Source organism: Mustela putorius, unplaced genomic scaffold (genome assembly GCF_011764305.1).
Source record: "Mustela putorius furo isolate JIRA1106 unplaced genomic scaffold, ASM1176430v1.1 tig00000765_pilon_pilon_pilon, whole genome shotgun sequence".
Classification (NCBI taxonomy): Eukaryota; Metazoa; Chordata; class Mammalia; order Carnivora; family Mustelidae; genus Mustela; species Mustela putorius.
In genome coordinates, this window is record NW_025421470.1 from 590,977 (window position 1) to 612,411 (window position 21,435).

At 66.9% G+C, this 21,435-nt stretch overlaps 1 protein-coding gene across 1 annotated transcript; it reads right to left on the reverse strand.

Moving 5' to 3' along the window:
- Positions 1 to 1,355: 1,355 nt before the first annotated feature.
- On the reverse strand, positions 1,356 to 20,704 carry COL6A1 (collagen type VI alpha 1 chain). The gene is made up of 35 exons (XM_004780284.3): positions 20,482 to 20,704; positions 19,817 to 19,946; positions 18,293 to 18,493; positions 17,469 to 17,628; positions 17,201 to 17,329; positions 17,088 to 17,108; positions 16,882 to 16,902; positions 16,761 to 16,805; positions 15,936 to 15,989; positions 15,313 to 15,357; positions 15,162 to 15,188; positions 14,905 to 14,931; positions 14,758 to 14,802; positions 14,535 to 14,588; positions 14,272 to 14,334; positions 13,979 to 14,041; positions 13,822 to 13,875; positions 13,696 to 13,731; positions 13,415 to 13,477; positions 11,703 to 11,765; positions 8,107 to 8,169; positions 7,458 to 7,520; positions 7,117 to 7,167; positions 6,922 to 6,957; positions 6,255 to 6,317; positions 5,948 to 6,013; positions 5,401 to 5,436; positions 5,139 to 5,175; positions 4,865 to 4,873; positions 4,458 to 4,591; positions 4,175 to 4,284; positions 3,895 to 4,078; positions 3,596 to 3,773; positions 2,853 to 2,882; positions 1,356 to 2,770 (listed from the first exon to the last, which is right to left on the reverse strand). The coding sequence occupies exons 1-35, from the start codon at positions 20,576 to 20,578 to the stop codon at positions 2,148 to 2,150; spliced, it is 3,081 nt and encodes a 1,026-aa protein (XP_004780341.1). The 5' UTR covers positions 20,579 to 20,704; the 3' UTR covers positions 1,356 to 2,147.
- Between the last annotated feature and the right edge of the window lie 731 nt (positions 20,705 to 21,435).

Below are 21,435 nucleotides of genomic sequence, written 5' to 3' on the forward strand. Positions count from 1 at the left end.
GAGCAGAGGGCGGCCGGACTTCCCTCGCAGCTCCCAGCCACGGTTCCAGTCGGAGGATTCACGGATCCGTGGAGCAGACGCGGTCCCGTCTTCAAGGGACACACGTATTTCTGCTTTCCCGCTTGGCCTCCGGAGGGGTCTCTGGGCTGACCACTCCCAGGCAGGGTGGGGACAGGGTGGGGACAGAGATCCCGACCGCCGCGGTGAGACCTGTGCGGAGGAGGAGGGTCCGGTCGCGGCCGGGCCACCGCCGGTGCTGCCTCTCCCCCAGCCGCCCTTCCCCAGCCGCCCGCTCAGCTCCCCGCCCTGGGCACCAGGTGTCTGCACCCCTCGGCCCCACACGGAGCAGGGAGTGGCGGGGCCTGGGGCCTGACCCCGGCCCTCCCAGGTGGGTGTTACAGGGTTACGAACCCGTCTTGCAGTGGGTCAGACTGAGGTGAAGGGGCGGGCGGTGGGGAAGGAGCCAGGTTCCCTGGTGGCTCGGGGCCCTGGGGCCGCGGCTCCCCACCGCAGTTCCGGCTGGGGGTGTCACAGGGCATGACGGGCACACGTTGGGCTGACACGGTAGCCTGTGGGCCCCGTGGATGACGCCGGGAAGCGAAATGTCCCCCCAGCACGGGCACAGGTGACATTGGAGCAGGGGCTGAGACGGGTGTCAGACAGCCTTGCTAAGTCTGTCTGGGGTGCTGTTTCCACCGGAGTCCTGCCCCTGCCCCTGCCCCTGTCTGGCTCTCCCTGGTGTGTCCTGAGAGGGCTGGTCTGTCCCTACCCCATTTGCTGGGCTCCTAGGCCCTGCCTCTGCCTGCCCTGGCATTGCCCTGCTTTACCCCCGGACCCGAGTGTGTCCAAACCCACGTCTGCCCCTCACCCCGCAGTGGCCCAGCAGCAGGACAGAGCGCCCTGGGCATTTCTGCGGCTGCCCGTTTCCTCCTTCCCCCCACTCTGCCCTTTCTGAGGCCGGGACCCCTCCTGCGAGGGGATGGCCACGGCCCTCCGCCACCTCTTTCTGGACCACGGCCGGGTGTCCCCTGGGGTCTGCAGGTCCTGACTCCTCCTCCAGGACTTACTGGGGACTCTCTGGGGCTTTGTCTTGTGGGGTCTGGGCAGCTCTCCCAGCCCCCGTGATCTGATGTGCTTCTGCTCAACAGCCCAGGGTGTCGGCCCCTCCCCCCTCCCCTGCCTAGATGCTCCTTCCCCGGCTCCCCACACCTGGAGGGGGCTGTTGGCCTGTCCCCGGGCTGAGTCTGCTTGTCCGCACCCGCACCTGACCCCAGCGGTGTCCACGCTCCCTCCTGCTGGAGAGGGACATGTCAGCCCGGGGGGATTGTAACTCCTCACAAAGATGACCACGGGCAGAGGAGTGAAAACCTTTAATCGGAAAAGTCACGGACACGGATGCAGTGAGCAAAAACACAGGAAGGAGTAAAAATAAAACTAACATATAAAGAGGGTCTTCAGTAAAATGTAGGACCAATCACTCCCTCAGGGAAAAGAGCTTTGGGTTGTCATTTGTTTTGTTTTCTTTTGTTTTTTAAAAGAAATCAGAAAACACATCACCTTGTGCCCCCAGCCAGCCTCGGGGCCCAGGCCTCTGAGTAGATGGGGAGGGGGTTACACGGGTTAGCACCTTTGTTTTCAGGGTTCTCGGGGACACAGGGCTGAGGAGCCACCATTTTCTGCTCTTTGCTGGAGATGCTGGCCCGAGTTCATGCGCTCGCCCGAGCTCCACGGCCCGAGGAGGCGGAACCGAGGCCCGAGCCCTGAGCAGGGAGGAGGCGACTCAGCAGGGGTGAAGCGGGAGAAACCTCCACCCGGGCTTTCCAAAAACGAAGGGTCCCCGGTCTCCCGCGACTTTACTAGCAGACCCCAGTGCGTCGCGGAGTGCTGACTAGAGGGGGGCGGGTTGTGAGAAAGATGAGGCAGGGCTCAGGCGACCCCCCAGGAAAGGCAGCGCGCTGCGGGGGTTCAGAGCCTGCAGAGGTCAGGGAATGTGACCACGGAGGGGATGGCCCGGGCTGGCGCGTCCCGGGGCCAGAGAGGGGGTCAGACACACGGTCCTTCCAAGCCTGTCCTTTCTGGAAACGTAGCTGTCGGGCTGGTGCGGACCGCGGGGGCCTCACTGCCGTTCCCGTGCGGGGCGCCCGGCGCTAGCCCTGCGCCACCTTTCTGGACACCGTCTGGTAGAAGACGCCACGCAGCAGGGCCTGGTAGCTGGGCACACGGAACAGGTGGCGCTCGCCGAAGGCCACGTCGTACTCGGCCGTCTTGCCCGTGACCAGGACGCGGACGTGCGGCTCGTTCACCTGGCGGCCCACCACCACCACGAAGATCTCGATGTCCGCCCGCTGGGCCTCCTGCACCGCCTTTTCGATGGCGGCCGCCGTGGCCCCCTGCGAGTTGCCGTCGGAGAAGAGCAGCAGCTTCTTCTTGGCGTCGCGGGACGAGGCCTCGCGGTAGAAGCGCGTCACGAAGCCCAGGGCGTCGTTGACGTCGGTGGCGTCATTGAAGAAGCTCATGGCGTCCACGGTGCCGGCCAGCACGGTGTAGTTCTGCAGGAGCTGCAGAGCCCCGCGGCCGGGCTGCTGCTGCCCGGGGCCGCTGTACTGCGCCACGGCCACGCGCACGTCGTGGGACGGGTCGGTCCGGCCCGCCGTCAGGAAGCGCTCGGCCAGCCGCTTGGCGAAGCGCTTGGTGGTGTCAAAGTTGTGGCTGCCCACGCTGGCCGAGCCGTCCAGCAGGATGGTGATGTCGGCCGGGGAGGAGAACGTGACTGCGGGATGGGCGCGGGTTAGGACGCAGCCCCCCACCCGCCTCCGGGAGCCCCCCCCACCCCGCACACCCCAGCTACGCACTCGGGCAGGTGTAGTCCGGACACTTCTTGTCTGTAAAATAGGAAAACCCAACATGAAGCTGTGACCTCACGGACAGCTGTCCTCTCCGCAGCCCGCCCGTAGGACGGCAGAGCCCCCGCGGGGCAGGTGCACGGGTGGCCCTCCCGGACGCCTGGCTGGCACCTCCTTGGCCCGTGGGCCCCACCAGGAGGGGGACAACCCCTACGCAAGGGTCAGCCTGAGGTATAATTGTGTGGTCCTCCCACCGACCCCGAGTGGGTCCCTCCTGATGGGGAAACAGAAGCTCGGGGAGGGCAAGTGTGGCCGGCGGGTCAGAGCCTGGGCCGCACTCTGTGGGCAACGCTGACCAGGGCCAACCACGCAGGCCAGTCGGACCCCAGCGGCTCTCTCTGGCTGTCGGCCCACCGCCCGCACCGCGGGCCCCGCTCTGTCGCCAGAAAGAGGCTAGAAGGACATGTTCTGAGCTGGGGACCGGGGAGTGGTCTCGGCTCCAAGGGCACCCAGCACACAAGTGTGTGGCCGGACCGCAGGGGGTGTGAGCCCTCCCGGGACAAAGCAGCAGAAGCACAAGGGTCCCCCCTGCCGACACTGGGCCACGGCCTCCTCCAGCAAGAGCTTGGGGCCGCTGGTGGGGAGGGCCCGTACTACTGGCCGGGGCTGACCGGCTCCTGCGGCAGGAGGTCACGGTGGCCCCAACCACCTCCCAGCACAGCCACGGGGGAGGGTCCCTGTGCCGAGCCCACCTATACAGATCTGGGTGGTGATGTTCTTCAGGAAGCTGTCGTCCAGCAGCTCTGCGTAGTTCTCTTTGACCAACGAGATGCCCGGCCGGCCCTGGGGCAGGCCTTGGCAGGAGATGACGTTGAGCTGGTCGGAGCCTGCGACGTAGCCGAACATGTCCTTGATGCCTACGGAGACCACCTGCAAGGGAGGGATGGTGTGGCCCCGGTGGGGACGGCGGCCTTCCGAGGGAGCAGGGGTGCGGGGGGCGGGGGGCGGGGGCGCGGGGCAGGGGTATGCGGGGGCGCGGAGGCGGCCCCACCTGGATGTCGGGGCCACAGAGCACGCTGAGCGGGGTGGTGTCCCTCTGGGTGTCCGAGCGGCCGTCCGTTATGACGAGCGCGATCCGGTTGTTGGTCGTGGACGGCAGCAGCTGGTTCCGCGTGTACTGCAGGGCCTCCCCCGTGAACGTGCCCCCCGCCAGCCACCGCAGCTTCTTGATGGCTCTGTGGGGCGGGCGTTCAGGGTCAGCGCAGGCAGGGCTCGGGGCGGGCACCCTCGGGGACCACAGGGGCGCGGACGGCCGGGCGCACGGCACTCACTCCTTGAGCTCCTGGAAGTTCCTGATGCCGGGGCTCCGCAGGTCCACGTGCTCCTGCATCCGGTTGTGGCTGTACTGCACCACGCCCGCTTGCGACTGGTTGGGCTCGAACTGCGGGCATTCCACGCCCCGGTCAGGGGTGGACGCGGGGCTCCCCGCAGCCCCCTCCACCCCGCATCGGCCCCGGCTCTCACGCTCCAGGGGGCGGGCAAACGCAGCCCCCGGGCCCGGCCCCCTCCCGCCCGGGGTCCTTACCGGCTGCTCCCGGAGTGGCTCTGCCTCACCTTGACCAGCTCGTCCCTGCTCAGCCGGTCCAGGACCTTGATGATGAAGTCCTTGGCGATCTCGAAGTTCTGGAGGCCAATGCTCTCTGAGCTGTCCAGCACGAAGAGGATATCGATGGGGCCGCACTTGCACTCTGCGGGCAAGGACAGCGTCAGCCTGGGGGCCTCCCGGGGCCCCACGCAGCACGGCCACCCCCCCTGGAGCCAGAACCCTAGGACTTCTGGCTCGCCCAGGTCCGTGGCTGGCCATGCAGGTTCCTGGGACGAGGAGGGGGCCAGACTGCGCCCCAAGGCCACGGTGCCCTTGGGGGGGCGTGAGGGCCAGCTGCTGCCCTCCCAGGTAAACCAGGAGGAGGGACCTAACCCACCACCCTCAGGTACCCCGGAGAACCGCGCTCACGACTCACCACAGCAAGCTGGGGAAAGAGGAGAAAGAAAGCATTATGTTCCGCGGAGACCCGCCACCTGCACGTCCTGGCAGGGCAAGCTGCCCTGCTGGGTGCCCCCACCACCCCCAGGGACTTCCTTGTGAGGGGGACACACTCCTGCCCCACTCGCCCTCCACCCATGGTTTAAAGGATCCCCCCGACCCGGCCCGTGAGTTCCAGAGGGAGGCGCCGGGGCTGGCAGGACCCAATTCTTTCCAACTAAGATACTTCTCCCAAGACGAGGGCTACTCACAGCACATCTTCATGATGATGTCCAAGATCTCGCACTCCTGCGGGGGAGAGACACGTACCAGGGGCTGAACGGGGCTGAACACCTTGCCCTGTACCACGATGGGGTTCACACGCCAGGTGTCGGACACCCAGGACAGGGGCACCTGACGCGGTCACTGCTCCATGGACACCCACGTCCCTCCACGAGGATCGTGGTGTCCCACCCCGTGGGATCCGGGGCCAGAGCGGCCAGCCCCCAAGGACGTTTACGGACACCCACTTACATCTGGCCCTGGCGGTCCCGTGTGTCCTGGGGGCCCCTGTCAGAGGAAGGAACGGAGGAAGTTGGGAAGGGCGCGTAGCTCCCTGAACTGCAGGTCTGAGCAGGTCCCTGAGCGCCCAGCCCTCGCCACCCAGCCCTGGGCTGACCCCACCTCCCCGTAGGAGCCGCAGAGCCTCTGCACACTCAGGGCTGCGGGACAGCCCCTGACTGCCCCGTGTTCTCTGACCGCCGGGGGCGCGGGTGGGCTGGGTATGGCCCTGCGTGGGGGTCCCCGGCACTCGCCATGGGATGAAGAGTTCCTTACAGTCTGGCTGTGCCCCACCCCTCAGGCACCCGCCCAGGGCTCTGCCGCGCTCTCTTCACATCTTAGCGGTGACCAGCTGCTCCCCCTTTTCCGAAGCCCCCACAACCCTCGACTCGGCCTGTTCCCTCCCCTCCTGTCAAAGGGCCAGCCTCTCCCAGAGACCCACTTCCCAGGTTCCTGCTCCGACTCCCCCGCAGCCTCAGAATCCCAGGGTGCCCTGCCCTGGCTGGCCACGCCCACTCACCTGGGGGCCTTCGGGGCCCCGGTACCCCTTTGCTCCTTTGACACCTGGGGGTGAGATGTCGTTGTTCTGGAAGGGAACGGCACCCTGTCACCACCGACAGCCACCACCGCCCTGTCACCACCGACAGCCACCACTGCCGGACCATCTGCCCCCGTCCGTCCACGGCCCCGGCGTTGGGTCCCTTTCCCCCAACCCCCCGCAGAGCCTTAGCGGCCCAGACGGCACACGGCCACCTCTCTGCACACCCCCCGGCAGCAGCAGCCCCTCCAGGTGGTTTCCCGGCATCCCTGGTGGGCTCTGCACTCACGTCCTCTCCAGGGTCTCCGGCTTCTCCCTCATCCCCCTTGAGGCCTGGGTAGCCTTTTGTGCCCTGCAGGGGACAGGGGAGCACACGGTAAGTGGGGTGGAGTCCCGGGGAGAGGGCATGTGTGTGTGGCTGGGACCCCGGCCCAGGGTTGGAGTGGGTTCCCTTTGGGGAAGCAGGCCCCTGGGGTGGGTGGTGACCAGAGACACCTCCCTTCTCAGGCACACCCCGCGGGCCGGGCGGCTGTCCCCAGGACCGGCACCCAGCGGTCCCTCTACGCCACCAGAGTTCCGCTTCCCATCGGCTCTAGGAACCGTGAGTCCCAGCACTGCACTTCCCTCTTGGAAGCCGAAGTTTGGAAAGGAAAAGATAAAGGAGACACCGTGTCCCCCGCGCAGAGACACCGAGGCCGGGTGGAGACACCGTGTCCCCCGCGCAGAGACACCGAGGCCGGGTGGAGACACCGTGTCCCCCGCGCAGAGACACCGAGGCCGGGTGTGGGCCCGAGGACGCCCCCAGGCTCGGGGGTCAGTCCGCGGGAGCCCAGAGGGGAGGCCAGGCAGGGGCCCAGACTGAGTCACGTGTGGGAGGGGCCTGGGCGAGGATGCAGGTGTGTCGCACACGTGTGTGCGTGAACGCACCGGCAGCGCGATGGTGGGCGTGTACTCACGTTGATCCCAGGGGGACCCCTGCTGCCTGGATAGCCCTGCGGGGAAAGACAAGCCAGTCACACCAGGCTCCGGCCTGGCTGGGGGAGGGGCGCCCCACGGACCACCCCGGCCACCCCTTCCTCCTCCCACCCGTGGTCCTGGGCCCACCCCGGCTGGCCCAAAGGGGACGATGGGGCGGGAAGCGGGGGACTCACAGGGAATCCCGGGAAGCCCTCGGTGCCGTTTCCGGGAGGGCCATCTTCCCCCTGCGGAGGAGAGACCACGTCTGCCCCTGGGAATCGCCCAGGCTCCAGGGGGTGCCCGAGGGGCTTCACCAGCCCAGGAGACACCCCCTGCGTGGGACCGGCCTGCGTGTCCCCGGAGCGGAGCGGAAGGGCCCATGCTCATGGTGACCCAGGGACCACAGCGGCCCGAGAGGACAGCGGCCCGTGGAGAGCCTCCCCAGACCCTGCTGCTGGGACTCTGGGGTCCCACACGGAGACTCGCCCCGGCAGAGGCCCCGCCCCGGCCCCGAGCCCTTGGCACCGCCACTCACCCTCTCACCCATCAGCCCAGGGTCTCCAGGCGGTCCTGCGGGCCCTGGAGCTCCTCTGGAACCCTAAGGAGGGCAGGAGGAGGTTTGGGAAAAGTGAGTGAGCAACGCAGACGCAGAGGCCCCGCAGGTCTCTGAGGCAGGGGACGGGGAACGCAGATAAAGGAGCAGCGATGAGCCCCGCGGCGCTCCACGGGGCACCCGGCTCCGCGGGGGCTGGACCTCCGCCTAGTGACCCACCCGGGGTCGCCCCCGGGATGCCACAGTCCCCTCCCCTCTGGGCTGGAAGTTCCAGACAGGCCAGAGCTCCAAGAAGCAGAGGGGCACTGCCTGGGTGTGTGTGTGTGTGTGAGTGTGTAAGCACGCGTCCATCAAGGTTTGCAAAATCATAAAAGGTTTTAGAAAATGTTCATAATGAAAAAATTTTTTAAGAAAACTTTGTGAAGCCAAATTTATAAGGTGTAATGTGCAAATAAAATTAAGTTGGGAAGAAACAAGCTAGATTGTTATTATTTATGTCCAGGGGATCATATTTTAGATTTAAATTCTGGTTTTTTTCCTTCTGCATTTTCCAAGTTTCCTGAACGACACAGATACCACGAAATGCACTAAAGCATCTGTGTGCACCTAGGCCGGGTGGGGGGGCACTCACCTCGGGCCCTGGGGGCCCCTCGTCGCCTCGGTAACCTTTAGGTCCAGCGGGACCAGCCTCGCCCTGCAGAGGGAAACATGCCTGTGGTACTCCTCTCGGCCCCAGACCGGCCGCTCACCCAGACCCCCGCCAGCGGCTCAGCCTGGTCTACACCTGGAGGCCAGCTGCCTGCCTTTCTGGGTCCAGAGTCTCATGTCCCAAGCGTTTAGGGACATCCCCGGCCAGGCTTGAAGAAGGGCTGAGTGGACACCATGCGTGGAGCCTCCTGGCTACTCTGGACCCCGCGGCCAGCACCCTGGACTGAGGCCTGTCCCCCTGCCCCGTCCTCGGGCAGGTGCCTCCCAATGAGGCCTTCTTGGCTCGGTTCTCCCACAGCCCCTGGCCTGTCCCAGTAACCAGTGGGCACCCAGAGGTGCCACTGTCCGGCTCTGCCGCCGCGACCACAGGGGAGTCCAGCTCCGGCCGGGGCTCTGGCGCCGGGCCTCAGGCCCTGGAATCACACACAACCTGGGACTGGGCTCGCCAGCCACGGGGACCCGCAGCCCCCGACTCAGTTCCTGGGGAGTGGCTCTGGGACCTGACAATGGGGCCGACTCTGGTTCCCGGGGCGGGGTGGCCTGGGGACATGACAGGAGGACACAGAGGCCCTCTGTGCCCTCAGCCAGGGCAGTGGAGGTGCGTCCCAGGCCCCAGGACACAGGGACAGAGGGCCGCTGCGCTCGGGACAGTTTCCGAAGCTGCCTCAGCAGCATCGGGGTGGAGGGAGGAAGCGCCTCTGGGAACACGGCCCGAGGGCCCCGCGGCTCCTGGCGGGCGGTGCCTGTCCCCACCGTAGGGACCAGACGAGGGAAGAGGCGAGGCCAGGACGCTGACCCTTCCTCCAGTTTCTGGATGGTTCCACTGCTGCTTCTTGGCATTTGGGAAAACCCATTTCCCAGAAACTTCCTCCCCGACCCCGTGGTGCGGAAGCCAACTGCCCTGAGGGACTGCAGGGGTTGGGAGGAACGGAGAGCCCCGGAGGCGGAAACAGTGCCGAGGCTGGGAAGTTGAGCGACCAGCATGGAGAAACCTGATCCCCAAGCTGCCTACGCGCCCACCCCTGGCGGAGGAACAAGCGGCCCGGCTGGAGGTCAGATGCAGACCCTCCCCAGCTGGACCACGGGCTGGAGGGACACAGGGCCTCCTCCCAGCAAGGCCAGGGTCCCTCTTCCCCCGCAGCCTTCGGTAGTGTCCACTGACAGTGACCCTGGAAACTGGAAACCCAAGAGTAAAGCCCAGTGGCAGCTCTGCCTCGCAGTGTTTTATGCCGTTAGTGTCTTGAACAACTTCCTGAATTGTGCTGCGGGGGAAGGACCAGATCACCGGGCGGCGGGATGGTCACCAGCTTGTCCTGGCGGCCGGATCACCGCTGGGGAGCTGGCGCGTGGGGAAGGCACGGGAGCCTGAGGATGTGGCGGGCGGCGGAAGCAGCCCCTCCTGGGACAGCTGGTGTCATGGGGGGGGGGGGAGACAGCAGGCACAGGGATTCTGGGGAGACCCAGATAAGAGAAGCTAAAACCTGACGTTCGTGGCCTCGATCACCAGGAAAAGTCGCTCCTGCCATTAGCGATGTTGTGAACACAGGCTCAGCAGTCACAGAAGAGCTCAAGCCCGGTCAAGCCCGCCTCACTTCTAGCCCTGGTAGAGCCTCCAAGTGAAACAGATAGGAAGCAAAAAGAATACAACAGAAGAGGAGAAGGTACTTGGATCTTGTAAATGAGCGGGACGTCCTAAACGACAAGTCCCCAGGGCAGCCACGGGCAGACGGCAAACTTGGAAAAACGTCTGCACCGTGGGTTCGGGCCTCCCGCACATCCACGCGGAAAGACAGACTCGATGGAAAAGGAACGACTGAGGGGAGAACCAGGAGGAGGGACACTGCCTGAGGCCTGAGGGACCACGCTCAGCCTCCGCACAAACTCTGCGCGCCACGAGAGCACACGGCTTTCTCCTGAAGAGCGAAAACACACGGATGAAGTTCCATGATCTCTCCTGTCGGCAAAGGTGTGAACGCGGTGCCTGCTTCATGCTCTTGGGGGAATGCGAGGTGCGGCCAGATACAGTCGCGTTACCTGGGAGATACGCGCACGCGCTCCCGCAGCCCCTCCTGCACCTGTATCATCTGGCCGAGAAATTACGCTGTGAAGAGTTGATGTCCTGGATGTAGCCTTGGAAGTGTTTCAAGATGGTTGGATGAGGGAGGGAGAGAAGCCCCAGAACTTCGACACCGATTTTATCGGAGAGACATCCTCTGCCTTTACTGCCCGGAAGGGGGAGAAGCAGACACAGCCGGTGGCTGCGGGGCCCACGATCACACACGGCCACAGCCGGAGAACCGCTGGCTCCCAGGAGCCCAACTTGTAATTATGCGGGAGGACAGTCTCCCACCGAGCTGGTCTCGGAGCGGGTCTGGACGTGCTCCGCGCCTCCCACAGCCCGCACTGGAAGGGACCCAGGTGCCTTTTTAAGATCCCATCTTGACCCTTGGCAGCCCTATTATGGCTTCTTTCTTGTGTTTTAAATTCCTTTTTTGTTAAAATCCCAATTCCAAATTTCTCTCCATAAGAAAAGCCACCAAGAAGACTTGAAGCCACAAGCCAAATCCCAGCAGAGCCCGAGGCCTGGCCCGCTGAGCCGGCCCCTCTCCCATCCGCCACCCCGTTGGGAGCTCTCCACCCCCCTCTCCTGCCCACGAGGAGGTCCCCATCCCAGCTCAGAGGCCATCCCTTTCGGTCCGCCCGGAGACCCCGCCCTGCAGGCCAGGTGGCGGAGGAGGCTGGGGGTGCCCGGCGAGTGGCCCCCATCAGAGCCGACGGAGAGGGTCTGGGTCAAACAGGGGGTTGCCCGACGGACACAGGGAGGACACATTCCATCCGGCCCCTTCCTGAGCTCTCTTGGGGGGTAGTCACCCCGGGGCCCTGGCCTGGGCGGCAGGAGAGCCTCGAGCTCCTCCTGTTGGGGGTTTCAGGGCTCAGGCACCTGGAACCGCGTGGCCCCCAGGCCTCCCCTCCCCTCTCCTGCAGCAGCACGGCCTCTGGAAAGTGTCCCATGCAAGACCGATGCTCGGACACCCCCAGTCTGGCTCCAGCGAGGGTCTCACACCCGGATTCCACACGCAGACCAAGCCTCTTACCCCCGATGCCTCCTGGAGGCTCAGACATGGTCTCCAGTGTGGGCTGGCCCTGCCCTGGCAGACCAGAGGCTGTCCCCAGAGGTCCGGGGTCCCCTGCTGTCTTCCTCCAGAGCCAGCTGGGCCAGGACAGAGGGCAGAGCTCGGAGGGCGGCCAGGGGTCCGCTCACTCAGCTTTGGTCCTGGCAGATGCCGGCCAGGTGACAGGGGCAGCCTCTGGCTGTCCCCCTCTGAACACAGAGTCTGTGGGCCAGGGGACTTGGCCACTCAGGCTGCCCCTCCCCCCAGGTGGCTGCTGACCCTGGGCAGCCCCTGCAGGAAGCCCCCCAGTCCGAAGTGGAGAGAGCCCTCCCTTAACTCCAGGAGCTGCCCTCAGCCTTCCTGCTGGCCTGATGGCACGGCCCGCCCACCCCCGACAGCTCCCTACCGGGTCTCCCGGGATGCCGACGGGGCCTTCTCGTCCCTGGTCTCCTTGGGGTCCAGCTTCGCCCTGGGGAGGGATGAGCCGGTGAGTGTGGAGGCCAGGAGAGGCCAAGCTGCCTGGGCGGCAGTGGGCACGGCCAGCTGGCCAGCTTGCCCCCAGCTCCCTGAGAAGTGTGCCGGGAAGCGGGGACGCGCCACTTCCCACAGGGGCCTGGCCTCGCCCCTGCTCCCAGGAAGTCAGCAGGCCAAGGGGGCAAGGCCAGGTGTGTGCAAGGCCACCCGGAGACTAGCTAGGAGGCTGTGGGGTGGGGGCCAGCGCGCCTGCTGAGGCCTGGAGGTGCCCCTGACACTGGCTCCTCCAGCCAGCTTCTGGACTGGCCCAGGGACCAGAGCTGCTGGGGTGCTCCCTGGGGTGCAGCCTGGCCTGTGCTCCCATTTCCCGATCTCATCTCAGCAGGGTAGCTGGGGAGGGGCCGTGCTCCCCCTGACGTCCTGCCCCAAGCCCCGTGCTGGGGGCCGCGGGGCCCTGCGGGTGACTCTGAGGAGCTGGGACGGCGCAGAAGGCACGTCTCCCAGTGACCTTGGCCTCGGGCTGAGCCCACTCCCCATCGGGACAGGGGGACAGGTGCCCTTGGGAGGAGCAGCTTTGCCTGGGTGGTCACAGCAGGAGGGACCCCGGGACCTGCCCCCGGCAGCGGCAGCAACAAGGCCTGGTCCACACCCCACGTGTGGAAGACATTGTCCCTTCCCCGGGTCCAGAATGTTGGGGTGGCGCCTGTCACCCCCTCCTCTAACCAGGCCGGTGTGAGCTGCCCCGCGGCACCGCAAAACCTTCCAGTGGACCACGGGGCCAGAGAAAGCTCCGGAAGGAGGCAGGGGGTGCGGGCAGCAGCGATGCAAGGCGGCCGGGCCTTGGGGACCACGAGGTCCACGTTCCTAAGTCTCCGTCTCTTCCGGGTGCAGGAGGGGTCATTCCAGGGCCCGAGCGGCCTTTACGCGGCTGCTGGGACAGCGGCGAGTGTTTGGAAAATCACGTGTGCGATGGGGGAGGGGAGGCCAGTAAATCGCGCCGCGGGCCGGGCGGAGCAGCGACCTCGGGGACAGGCGAGCCCGACAGGTGCTGTGCTCCGGGGCAAACGTGCTGTGTGTCCCCGTGTGATTGTGCGCGTGTTCGGGCACGCGAGAGAGCCTGTGCGTGTGGTTGTGCGTGTGTGATTGTGTGTGTGCGTGCAAGTGTGTGCACAATTGTGTGTGTGAGTGTGTGAGTGTGGTTCGCCCGGACGCGCTGGTCCTGGTGAGGAGAGAACCCTGTGCTTCTCCTCCGCTCTCCTGCACTCTGCTCTGCTCATCTGGACCCACACCCTCCTCCTGGCCTCCCGCAGGCCCTGGAGACATCTGGGGCCAGGGGTTGGGGTTGGGAGTCCGGGCTGGGGGTCTGGGCTGGGGGCCCGAGCTGGGGGTCAGGTTTGGGGGTCGGGTCTGGGTGTCCCGGGCTGGGGGTCTGGGCTGGGGATTGGGGCTAGGGGCTGAGCACAGGAGCTGCCGCCCCTCGTGAACCAGGGTGATGGCCTTTGGGAAAACAGCCGGTGAGGGTGTGAGTCGCCTGAAATCTGGAGGACAAGGGGACCTGGTGGCACATGTCCTGTGAGGGGATGGCCTGACCCCCCCGGACCTCAGGCTCTGGCCCCCTCCTCAGCCTGATGAACAATGACTCACCGGGTCTCCCCGTGGGCCCCGCACACCGGGGGTCCCCCGTGGTCCTCTTTCCCCAGGGCCTCCCTGTGTGGAGAGAAGCAAGAGCGAGGCTATGGCTCAGCTCAGACAGGCGTCGGGGGTAGGGGGTTCGAGGCCCGGGCGTGGGCTGACCCCCCAGCAGGACACCCCACCCTTTCAGAGACTGAGGCCCCCCTGAGCTCAGATAGGAGTTGGGGGCCTCTGAGCCACCCTGGCCTCTTCATGGCGAGACCCAGGGCCCAGACGCCGCCCCGCCCACTCACCCTCTCGCCGGGGGCACCGTCCGGTCCTGGGTTTCCCTGGGATTAGGGGAGCAAGCAAGACCAGTCAGTCGGGGCTGGAAACTGCTCGGGGGCAGCTGGGAGCAGGAGACGGAACGGGGTGCTCACCTCGTCACCGGCCTCTCCCTTCTCTCCTGGGGGACCCGGCAGACCCGGCTCGCCCTGGGGGGAAGAAGATGGAACCGTCGGCCTCTGACCTCGCCCCGGGGCCCGGGGCTGCGGCTGCGCTGCTCCTGGTGGCCCCTGCCCCTCCCGGAGTGCTCACCTCGTCTCCGGGGGGACCGGTGTTCCCTGGCCTCCCGGGCTCCCCGTCAGCTCCAGGGGCACCCTGGAAAGATCCGAAAGGTCAGCGGGCGGGACCCTGCCCCCGGCCTCCTCACCCCGACTTCAGGCCGCCCTCCCGGGACTCCACCGTGAGTGGACGGGCTCCACGCCGTGCGGACGGGGGCCCCGGGCCCGTCTGAGCTCCGCGACACGGGGCGGCCCTCCCCACCCCACCCCTGCCTGCCCCGGGGAGGGCACCTGAGGAGGCGGGGCTGCCCGACCCGTGTCACTCACCTTCTCTCCTTTCCGTCCGAAGGCACCCGGGTCGCCCTTGGGCCCCGGGGGTCCTTGAGCGCCCTGGTGAGAAATTGGAGGGGGTCAGTCCTCGGCCTTCGACAAGCAGCCCTCGGGCTGGACATGGATATGCCGGACGCCGGGGTGCTGGGGCTGCACGCGGTGCGGCCCCCCGGGACTTCTTAGAGCGTCCAGAGAAGAGGGGAGACCCGGTCGCTCCTGAGAACTGGGTCCCGAAACGTCAGCGACAGAATGCGACTTACGTCAAACCCAGGCGAGCCCTTGCAGCCCGGCAGGCCGGGGTACCCCGTCTCCCCCTGGAAGAGGAAGGCGGATGAGCCGTCAGGACTCTCGCTCTGGTGCACCCACCCCCTCCCAGGGAAGCCCCGCCGGGATGCTGGTCTGAACTTGACCGGGAGGCGTGGGGTCCACTGGGGCCTGGCGCTGGGCGAGGACTGTCCCCCGCCTCCCGGCCGGCGGGCTCACCTTCATGCCGTCCACACCATCGATGCCTCGCTTGCCCTTTTCGCCCTGCAAGGTGCAAAGACCGAGGTCCACAAAGGCCGGACGGCACCCCCAGGGCAGAAGACGCGCCCTCAGGGCAGAAGAAGGCGCGTCCCCGCCCCCACTCACCTTGTAACCCTTGGCTCCCCTGGATCCCTGCAGAGTCGAGGAGAGAGAGTGAGGGTCGGTGGCCCCCCAGCGGGAGGCAGGTTCCCTGGAAACTGGCCAGGGGCCTCTTCCCAGGGAGGCAGAGGAGGGCGGGCAGGACAGACCCCCCACCAGCTCATGGAGGTTTGGACACACGGGCGATGGGCCGGGGGGGGGGTCTCCCGTCGCGGGGGCGGGGCTCTGTGCCCCGAGGGACGCGACCTGCAGGCCTTACTCACCTTCTCCCCCCGGCTCCCTTTTTCTCCCTACAGAGCAGACAGAGGAGAGAGGGGGGGTCACTGGTGTCCTGGGGCCCAGGGCCCTGGGACGAGCCCAGAAGTGTCTGGGCCCCGGAAGGGCCGACCACTCTGAAGGGAGGCGGAGACACACCTTCATGCCCTGGTAGCCGATGGGTCCGAGGTCCCCGGGCCTTCCCTGGACGCAGAGGAGGGCGCCTGTTAGACACCTGTGGGGGCAGAGGAAGCCCCCGCCCGGTCTCCCGTGCCCCCCACTCTGCTCAGGCCTGGCCAGCCAGAGAGCGGGCGGGCTGGTCACTGCCTGAGCCCCAGAGAGCAGCCCTGACGTGAAGGCTCCACCTCCCACACCTGGGGTTCTCCTGGGGGGGGAGGGGAGGGGGAGGTCACGGGCCCTGGGGGTGGCAGGGGGAGGGGAAGGTCTAGGACACCCCCCGGAGGAGGAGCAGGGGAGGGGGAGGTCACGGCCCCCAGGAGGAGGGGGGTGGTCTGTGGGGAGACAGCCTCGGGCTGACCCCCACCTGCCCCGCTGAGAGCCGGCCGGAGTGCAGTCTGGGCGGATTGGGCGGGGGGGGGGAGCGGTGGCTGTGCGTGCGTCCTCTGCCCTCAGTGCCCTTGGGGCCGTGAGCTCTGAGGGTGAGGCCGCAGGACCGCGGTGCGCAGGAACCAGCCCTCCGACAGAAGCTTCCATCGAACCCAGCTCCCTCCCTCCTCAGGCTTCTCCGCAGCCCAGCCCAAGGTCAAGTGCTTAACACTCACGGGGTCTCCGGCTTCTCCTTTCTCTCCGGGAAGACCTGGCTTCCCACGTTCTCCCTGGAACACAGAGCAGGTCAAGGCTGGGGGACAATTTCTGTTCATCTCCGATCACCTGGCAGAAAGACCCTGACCTGCTCCCAAGAGAAGGGTTAACGAGCTAGTCCGTGGACCTGCAGAGTCCTTAGGGCACTTGGGCTCCTTCCCCGTCACTAGGGCTGGCCACGGGGTCTGCGAGGTCCGGAGCACTGCCCTCCCCCCGCCCGCAACCCAGCAGGCCCCGCGCTGGCCAGCCTGGCCCCTAGACCTTTCCCCGCGGCACCCGCTTCTGCTGCATGTGGAGCTCCCAGGCTGGGGAGGTGGCCGGGCTCGGCTCCTGGGGCAGTGCTCACGCGGCTTCGTGGCCGTGGACTCTAATATTTTTAGGACTAGCCAGAAACCTGCACCTGGCCACGCTGTATGTGTTGGCCACTGAGGTGGACTTCCTGGGTGAGCCACACCTGGTCTTGGGCATCCCCCTCCCCAGGGAACGTGCTTCAGGGAACAATGGAGCCTCCGGTCAGACTCCGCCCCCCACACCAGCCCTGGGCCACAGCATCAGCCCCAGGGTCCCCTGTGCAGGGACTCTCTCCCCACGGTGGGGGCACCTGCTCAGCGAGGGGCACCTTCCCTCTCCCTACAGCTGGTGTGGGCGGACGCTCTGTGGGGCATTAGGACAGCTGCCTGGGGTCCCACTGCGCCCCTAACACCAGGGCTTTCATGCCGCAGGGACATTTGTCCAGCGCCGTACTGCACTCTTCTCTCCCTCCAGGGACGGGCGTAGCCACTCACCTCGTACCCAGGGTCCCCCCGTGGCCCAGGAGGCCCTCTGGCCGGCTGGAAGACAGAGAGAAAGGTCAGCCTGCGCTTGCATCCGGGGTGAGCCCAGAGGGGGTCGGGACCCCCCACTCACCTGGCATTCGAAGGAGCAGCACTGCCGGAGGAAGGACAGAGGACACATTAGGAAGCGGGGCTCCGCCGAGGGCCCTGGACACCCGCCTGCTCCCGGACGGGGGGCACCCACGGAGGAAGGGGCTGGTGAGGCCCTGGGTGGGGAGGGGAGTGGGTCATGGGGAAGGGGTGGAGGGGACGGGCGGGGGGCGGGAAGGGCGCTCCTACCACTTGTTCCACATTGTTTTTCTGCAAAGTGAGGAGGAAACGTGGAGTTAATTTGCGTTCAGAGCCACGGGGTCTCCCAGCCCCCAGGAGGCGCGAGGGCAGAGGCGGCTCACGATCATGTCCGTGATGGTGTCGATGGTCTGGGCGATGACCTCCTCCGCGCCCCTGTTCTGCCCCCAGTCGGCCGCCGTGAAGTTCCGGCGGTACGTGTGGTCCGTGGCGATGATGCTCAGGCGAGGCTCCTGGCGTGGACGCGGGGTGAGGCCGGCGACAGCGGGGACCCTGGCCCCCCGTCTCTGCGGCCCCCCGCCTGCACCTCAGGGCCCGCCAGGCCGCGCCCGGTGCCCAGCCCAGAGAGGGCGCGGGGATGGGGGCGCCTACCAGGTGGTCGGGCGTGATGGCCACGGAGAAGACTTTGACGCCCAGGTGCTTGGCCTCATTCACGGCATCCTCCAGGCCTCCACACGGCTCCTTGTAGCCCTCCAGGGGGTGCCCGTCGGTGACCACGACCAGATACTTGTTCTCCTTCAGGTGGGAGCCCCTGCGGGGTGAGCGGCGGTAAGGCCCCCACAGCCTTGGCCCCTCCAGCCCTGCTGACCCTGACAGCTCAGGGCACCCCGCGGACAGAGCTGGGACCCCCAGGACTGGAGGGGAGGAGCTGGAGGCCAGCGGCCCTGCAGGGAGACCCGGACCCAAACGCAGCTCTCGGCGGGCGGCTGGCTGTCACGCTGGGCAGTCTGTCCCCGCCCGTCGAGTGCCGTAAAGGGGGAAATAAAGCTCTGTGGGATGACAATTCTCTAGCACACTCTCTGGGAGATGCACATCTGACCAGGGCCGGGGCCTGACCAGGCTCCCTGACCAGGGGATCTGCGACCACAGGTAATCGGGAGGGGCCGGCTGAAGAGGGGCCGTGGCAGCGGAGGCTGTGGCGGAGGGGGACTGTGGCTGGGCCGAGCTACCGCCGGAGCAGCTGGAGCACTTTGGGTCCTGTAGGCCCCTCTGCTTTCAGTAGTTGCGGAGACAGGACAGCTCAAGGGGGGCAGCAGGATGCGGACGGACCCTTGGCAGCCACCAGCACGGCGCCCTGGTCACAAGGATGGTTCCCAGGGCGACCGCCAGTGGCCCCAGGGTGGCAGGGCAGCCTCTGAGGGACGCACTGGGGACGCCGGGGACCCGGGGGCTGCGTGCGGACGCAGGACACCCACCCCACGAGCAGCTCCTCCAGCCCCTTCTTGATGGCGCAGTCCGTGTAGGTGCCCTTGCCGAAGTACTTGACCGCGTCCACTCTGGCCTTGAGGGCGTCGCGGTCGCTGGGCATGGGCCGGAGGGGGCTGATGATCTCCACCTCGTCGCTGTAGTGCAGGGCGCCCGCGTTCCACACCAGGTTGCGGTCGCACCGGTAGTACCTGAGACCGCGGGCCGAGTGAGAGTGCAGCCCCGCGGGCCGGCTCCCCGCCCCCGCGCCCCAACGGTGCCTCCAGGCCCCTCCCCCGCTGCCCATGTGTGTCTGTCCCCGGGCACCGGGGCCACCATTTCGCAGGAGGACACCCTGCCCAGCCCCGTCACACCCCAACAGGGAGGGGTGGGAAGCACAGGCTGCACTTCCTGGGCCGCTGCCCTGGGGACCCCACGTGACCCATGGAGGGGGCGAGGGGGGCGGGAGGGCCACCCTAGCCCTGACCTCCCGGTGGGGAGCTGTGGGACCCTCCAGGGACAGGACCACAGGCGAGGGGCGGGGGCCAGGGCAGGGCGAGGTCGGCTCGAGGTCAGCTCTAAGTGGGACCCTCTGAGTGGCTGTCCTTCCCTGTCCCTGTGCACCCTCGCCAGAGGCTTCCGGGGTTTCCCCGGCTGGGCACAGGTGCCCACCCCCTGCTCAGCCGCAGGCGTGACCAAGGCCCCCACCGTGCGGCTAACGGGGTCGGCAGCAGGAAGAGCTGACCCCATTTCACAGGTGGGGAAACTGAGTCCTCAGAAATTGAGTCACGAGCCTAAAGGCACCTTTGGGGAGGGGGCGGTGGGCCTCAGGAGCCCCGGCATTTTGGCTGAGTTCAAGGTTTCGGGCCACATGCCCCACACTGGGCAGCCCCCATCCTCTGTCCTTGAAACCCCCTCAAGGTAGGTGGGCGGCTGGGGGCCCTGGTCCCCGAGTCAGAGGGTGGACAGGGACCAGGTGGGACAGGGCCAGACCCTGCACAGGGGAGTGGGGGAGGAGCCTGGTTCTGACCTTGACACCCCCCCCACCCCGTGGACGTGTCTAATTGCAGCCTCACCCAGTGCTCTAGGACCCACCCCCTGAGGTGGGGGGAGGGAGGGAGTGAAGCCGGCAGGCCCTCTGGGCCCCTCGGACCAGGGCTTGAGAACACCAGGGTGTTGGTCAGGACACAGGCTCTGACCGTCTGAGGTCAGTGTCCAGGAGGTGGCGAGGGCACAGGGAGGAGCCGCAGAGCCTCCCACCAGCTCCTGAAACCCACTCAGCTGGGGAGCAGGGAGACACGTCTGGGTCCCAGGACCCCCGACGGCAGCAGTGTCCCCAGGCCCCCGGTTGACAGGAGGACTGGTGCCGCCCTGCCGTCCGCTCCTTCTCAGACTCGGCCCTTTTCTGGCCCATCGGAGCCACTGCGGACGCAGCAGCCTCATTCACCCCGGCTGTCCCCTGGGAAGGGGGCTGGGCTCCGCCTGCCGACCACCACCCTCCCCAAGAGGCTCCTGGATGCCCGGGCCCCCCAGACCTGTCTTTCAGGTTGTCAATGAAGCGCTTGGTGAAGGACTTGACCTTGTCCACTAGGGCTCCGTAGGGCTTCAGCCTCAAGGCCACGCTCTCGGAGGTGTCCAGCACAAAGAAGAGGTCCACAGGGCAGTCTGGCCAAACAAGGGGTCGGAGGCCTGAGGCTCAGGCCCCACAGCCTCCTGGGCTCAGGAGGCCACCTCCCCCAGGTGCTGGCCCAGCGAGGGGGCTGGGTGACCGTGAGAGCCCCCACACGCGTTCTGGGAAGCCCGCCCGGCTCGGGGGACAGCCGTCAACTCCCGGAGGCCGGGGAGCCCCACTGTGGCGGCAGGACCAGGCCGTGCACTCTGCACTGTCCCTCTCGGCACGGAAAGGACCCAGGGCACGATGCCGCCTGGACAAGGTGTGAGAGTGCCGGCCGGGGAGGAGTCAGAGGGAAGGAGCCCCCAGAGCAAGTAGGCCAGGCCCGGAGGGTGTCACCCCCCATCCCCCATCACTGGCCGGCCTGACGCCCCACGAAGGGGTAAGCTTGAGGGGCCGGGCCCCCTGCTGCAGGCCACGCTGGCGAATTTCACGACCCCCGGGCCGGCCGCGGCCCTCCCGTCCGGGGGAAGGGTGGGGTCGGGTCCCGGCGCAGAAGCGGAGCCAGAGGTGCTGGGAGTCACTCACCCTGGAAGGCCACGGCCCTGGCGTTGCCTGGGACGTCCTGGGCGGCCGCCCAGCAGGCCTGCAGCAGCAGGGGGAGCAGAGCGCGGGCCGGCTTCATGTCTACCGTCCCGGAGTCACCATCGAGCGAGGGCAGGGGTCCGGGTGGGCCGCCGAGGACCGGAGGGTTGGAGAGGAGGACTGCCTGTGCTCTCCAGCCGGCGGAGTCCCAGCCCCGGAGGGCGGGCCGGAGGAGGGGCTGGGGCGGGGGCGGCGCGGTGGGCGGGGGTCTCCCGGGAGTGAGTCACCAGCAGCCGCGCTCACTCTGGGGCCGCTGTGACAGGGCGCCGGCTGTGCCTGGGCTTCTTCCCGCTCTGGGGGACGCTGGTGGGCTCCCCACGCAGCGAGTGTAGGGTGCCCGACGGAGACCATGCGGGCCGGACGGTCCCCTGGGACCAGACGGCTCCTGCTGGGAGCCCACAGCGCGGTCAGATTTCCCAGGTGCTGCCCCTGTAAACACGGCTCCTCAGGTCGGTCGACACACACTGGGAAAAGACATTTCGGTTACACTTGGGGAAAGCGAGTCAACTCCTGTGTCGTGGAACGTTTAGCACGGTTGTGTGTCCCTGTCCTGTGTTCTTACAATCAAGCCAGCGAGAGGAAAGAGTCAAGTATTGAAATCATCAGGAAAACACATTTGCAGAACTACGCATTTCAGGAAAAAACCTATGGAAGCAAACCGAACCGTTCAAGCCCGTGTTGTTTGAGTCAGTTGTGTGTCTGGGTGAACACACACACGCACACTACATGGAGAGAGGCCCCGAGTGTGGGGACGGTGTGAAGGCCCCCGAGGTGGGGTGGGCTCCAGATGTGGCCAGAGCCCACCCCCCCGAAGTTTCCAGAAGAGCCAGAGCTGCCGACACTTGTCTGACACCAGCGTGAATGTTTTGTAGCGTAAAGACATACCCAAGTTGAATG

Excerpts from the sequence above, each read along its gene's own strand:
- COL6A1 (XM_004780284.3), bottom strand. The coding sequence starts at position 20,578 with ATGAAGCCGGCCCGCGCTCTGCTCCCCCTGCTGCTGCAGGCCTGCTGG. Across the intron at positions 14,932-15,161 it reads AAGGGAGCCGGGGGGAGAAG|GGATCCAGGGGAGCCAAGGG; the intron begins GTGAGTAAGGCC and ends TCGACTCTGCAG. Across the intron at positions 13,478-13,695 it reads ACGGTGCCCCCGGCGAGAGG|GGAGGCCCTGGGGAAAGAGG; the intron begins GTGAGTGGGCGG and ends CTCTCCACACAG.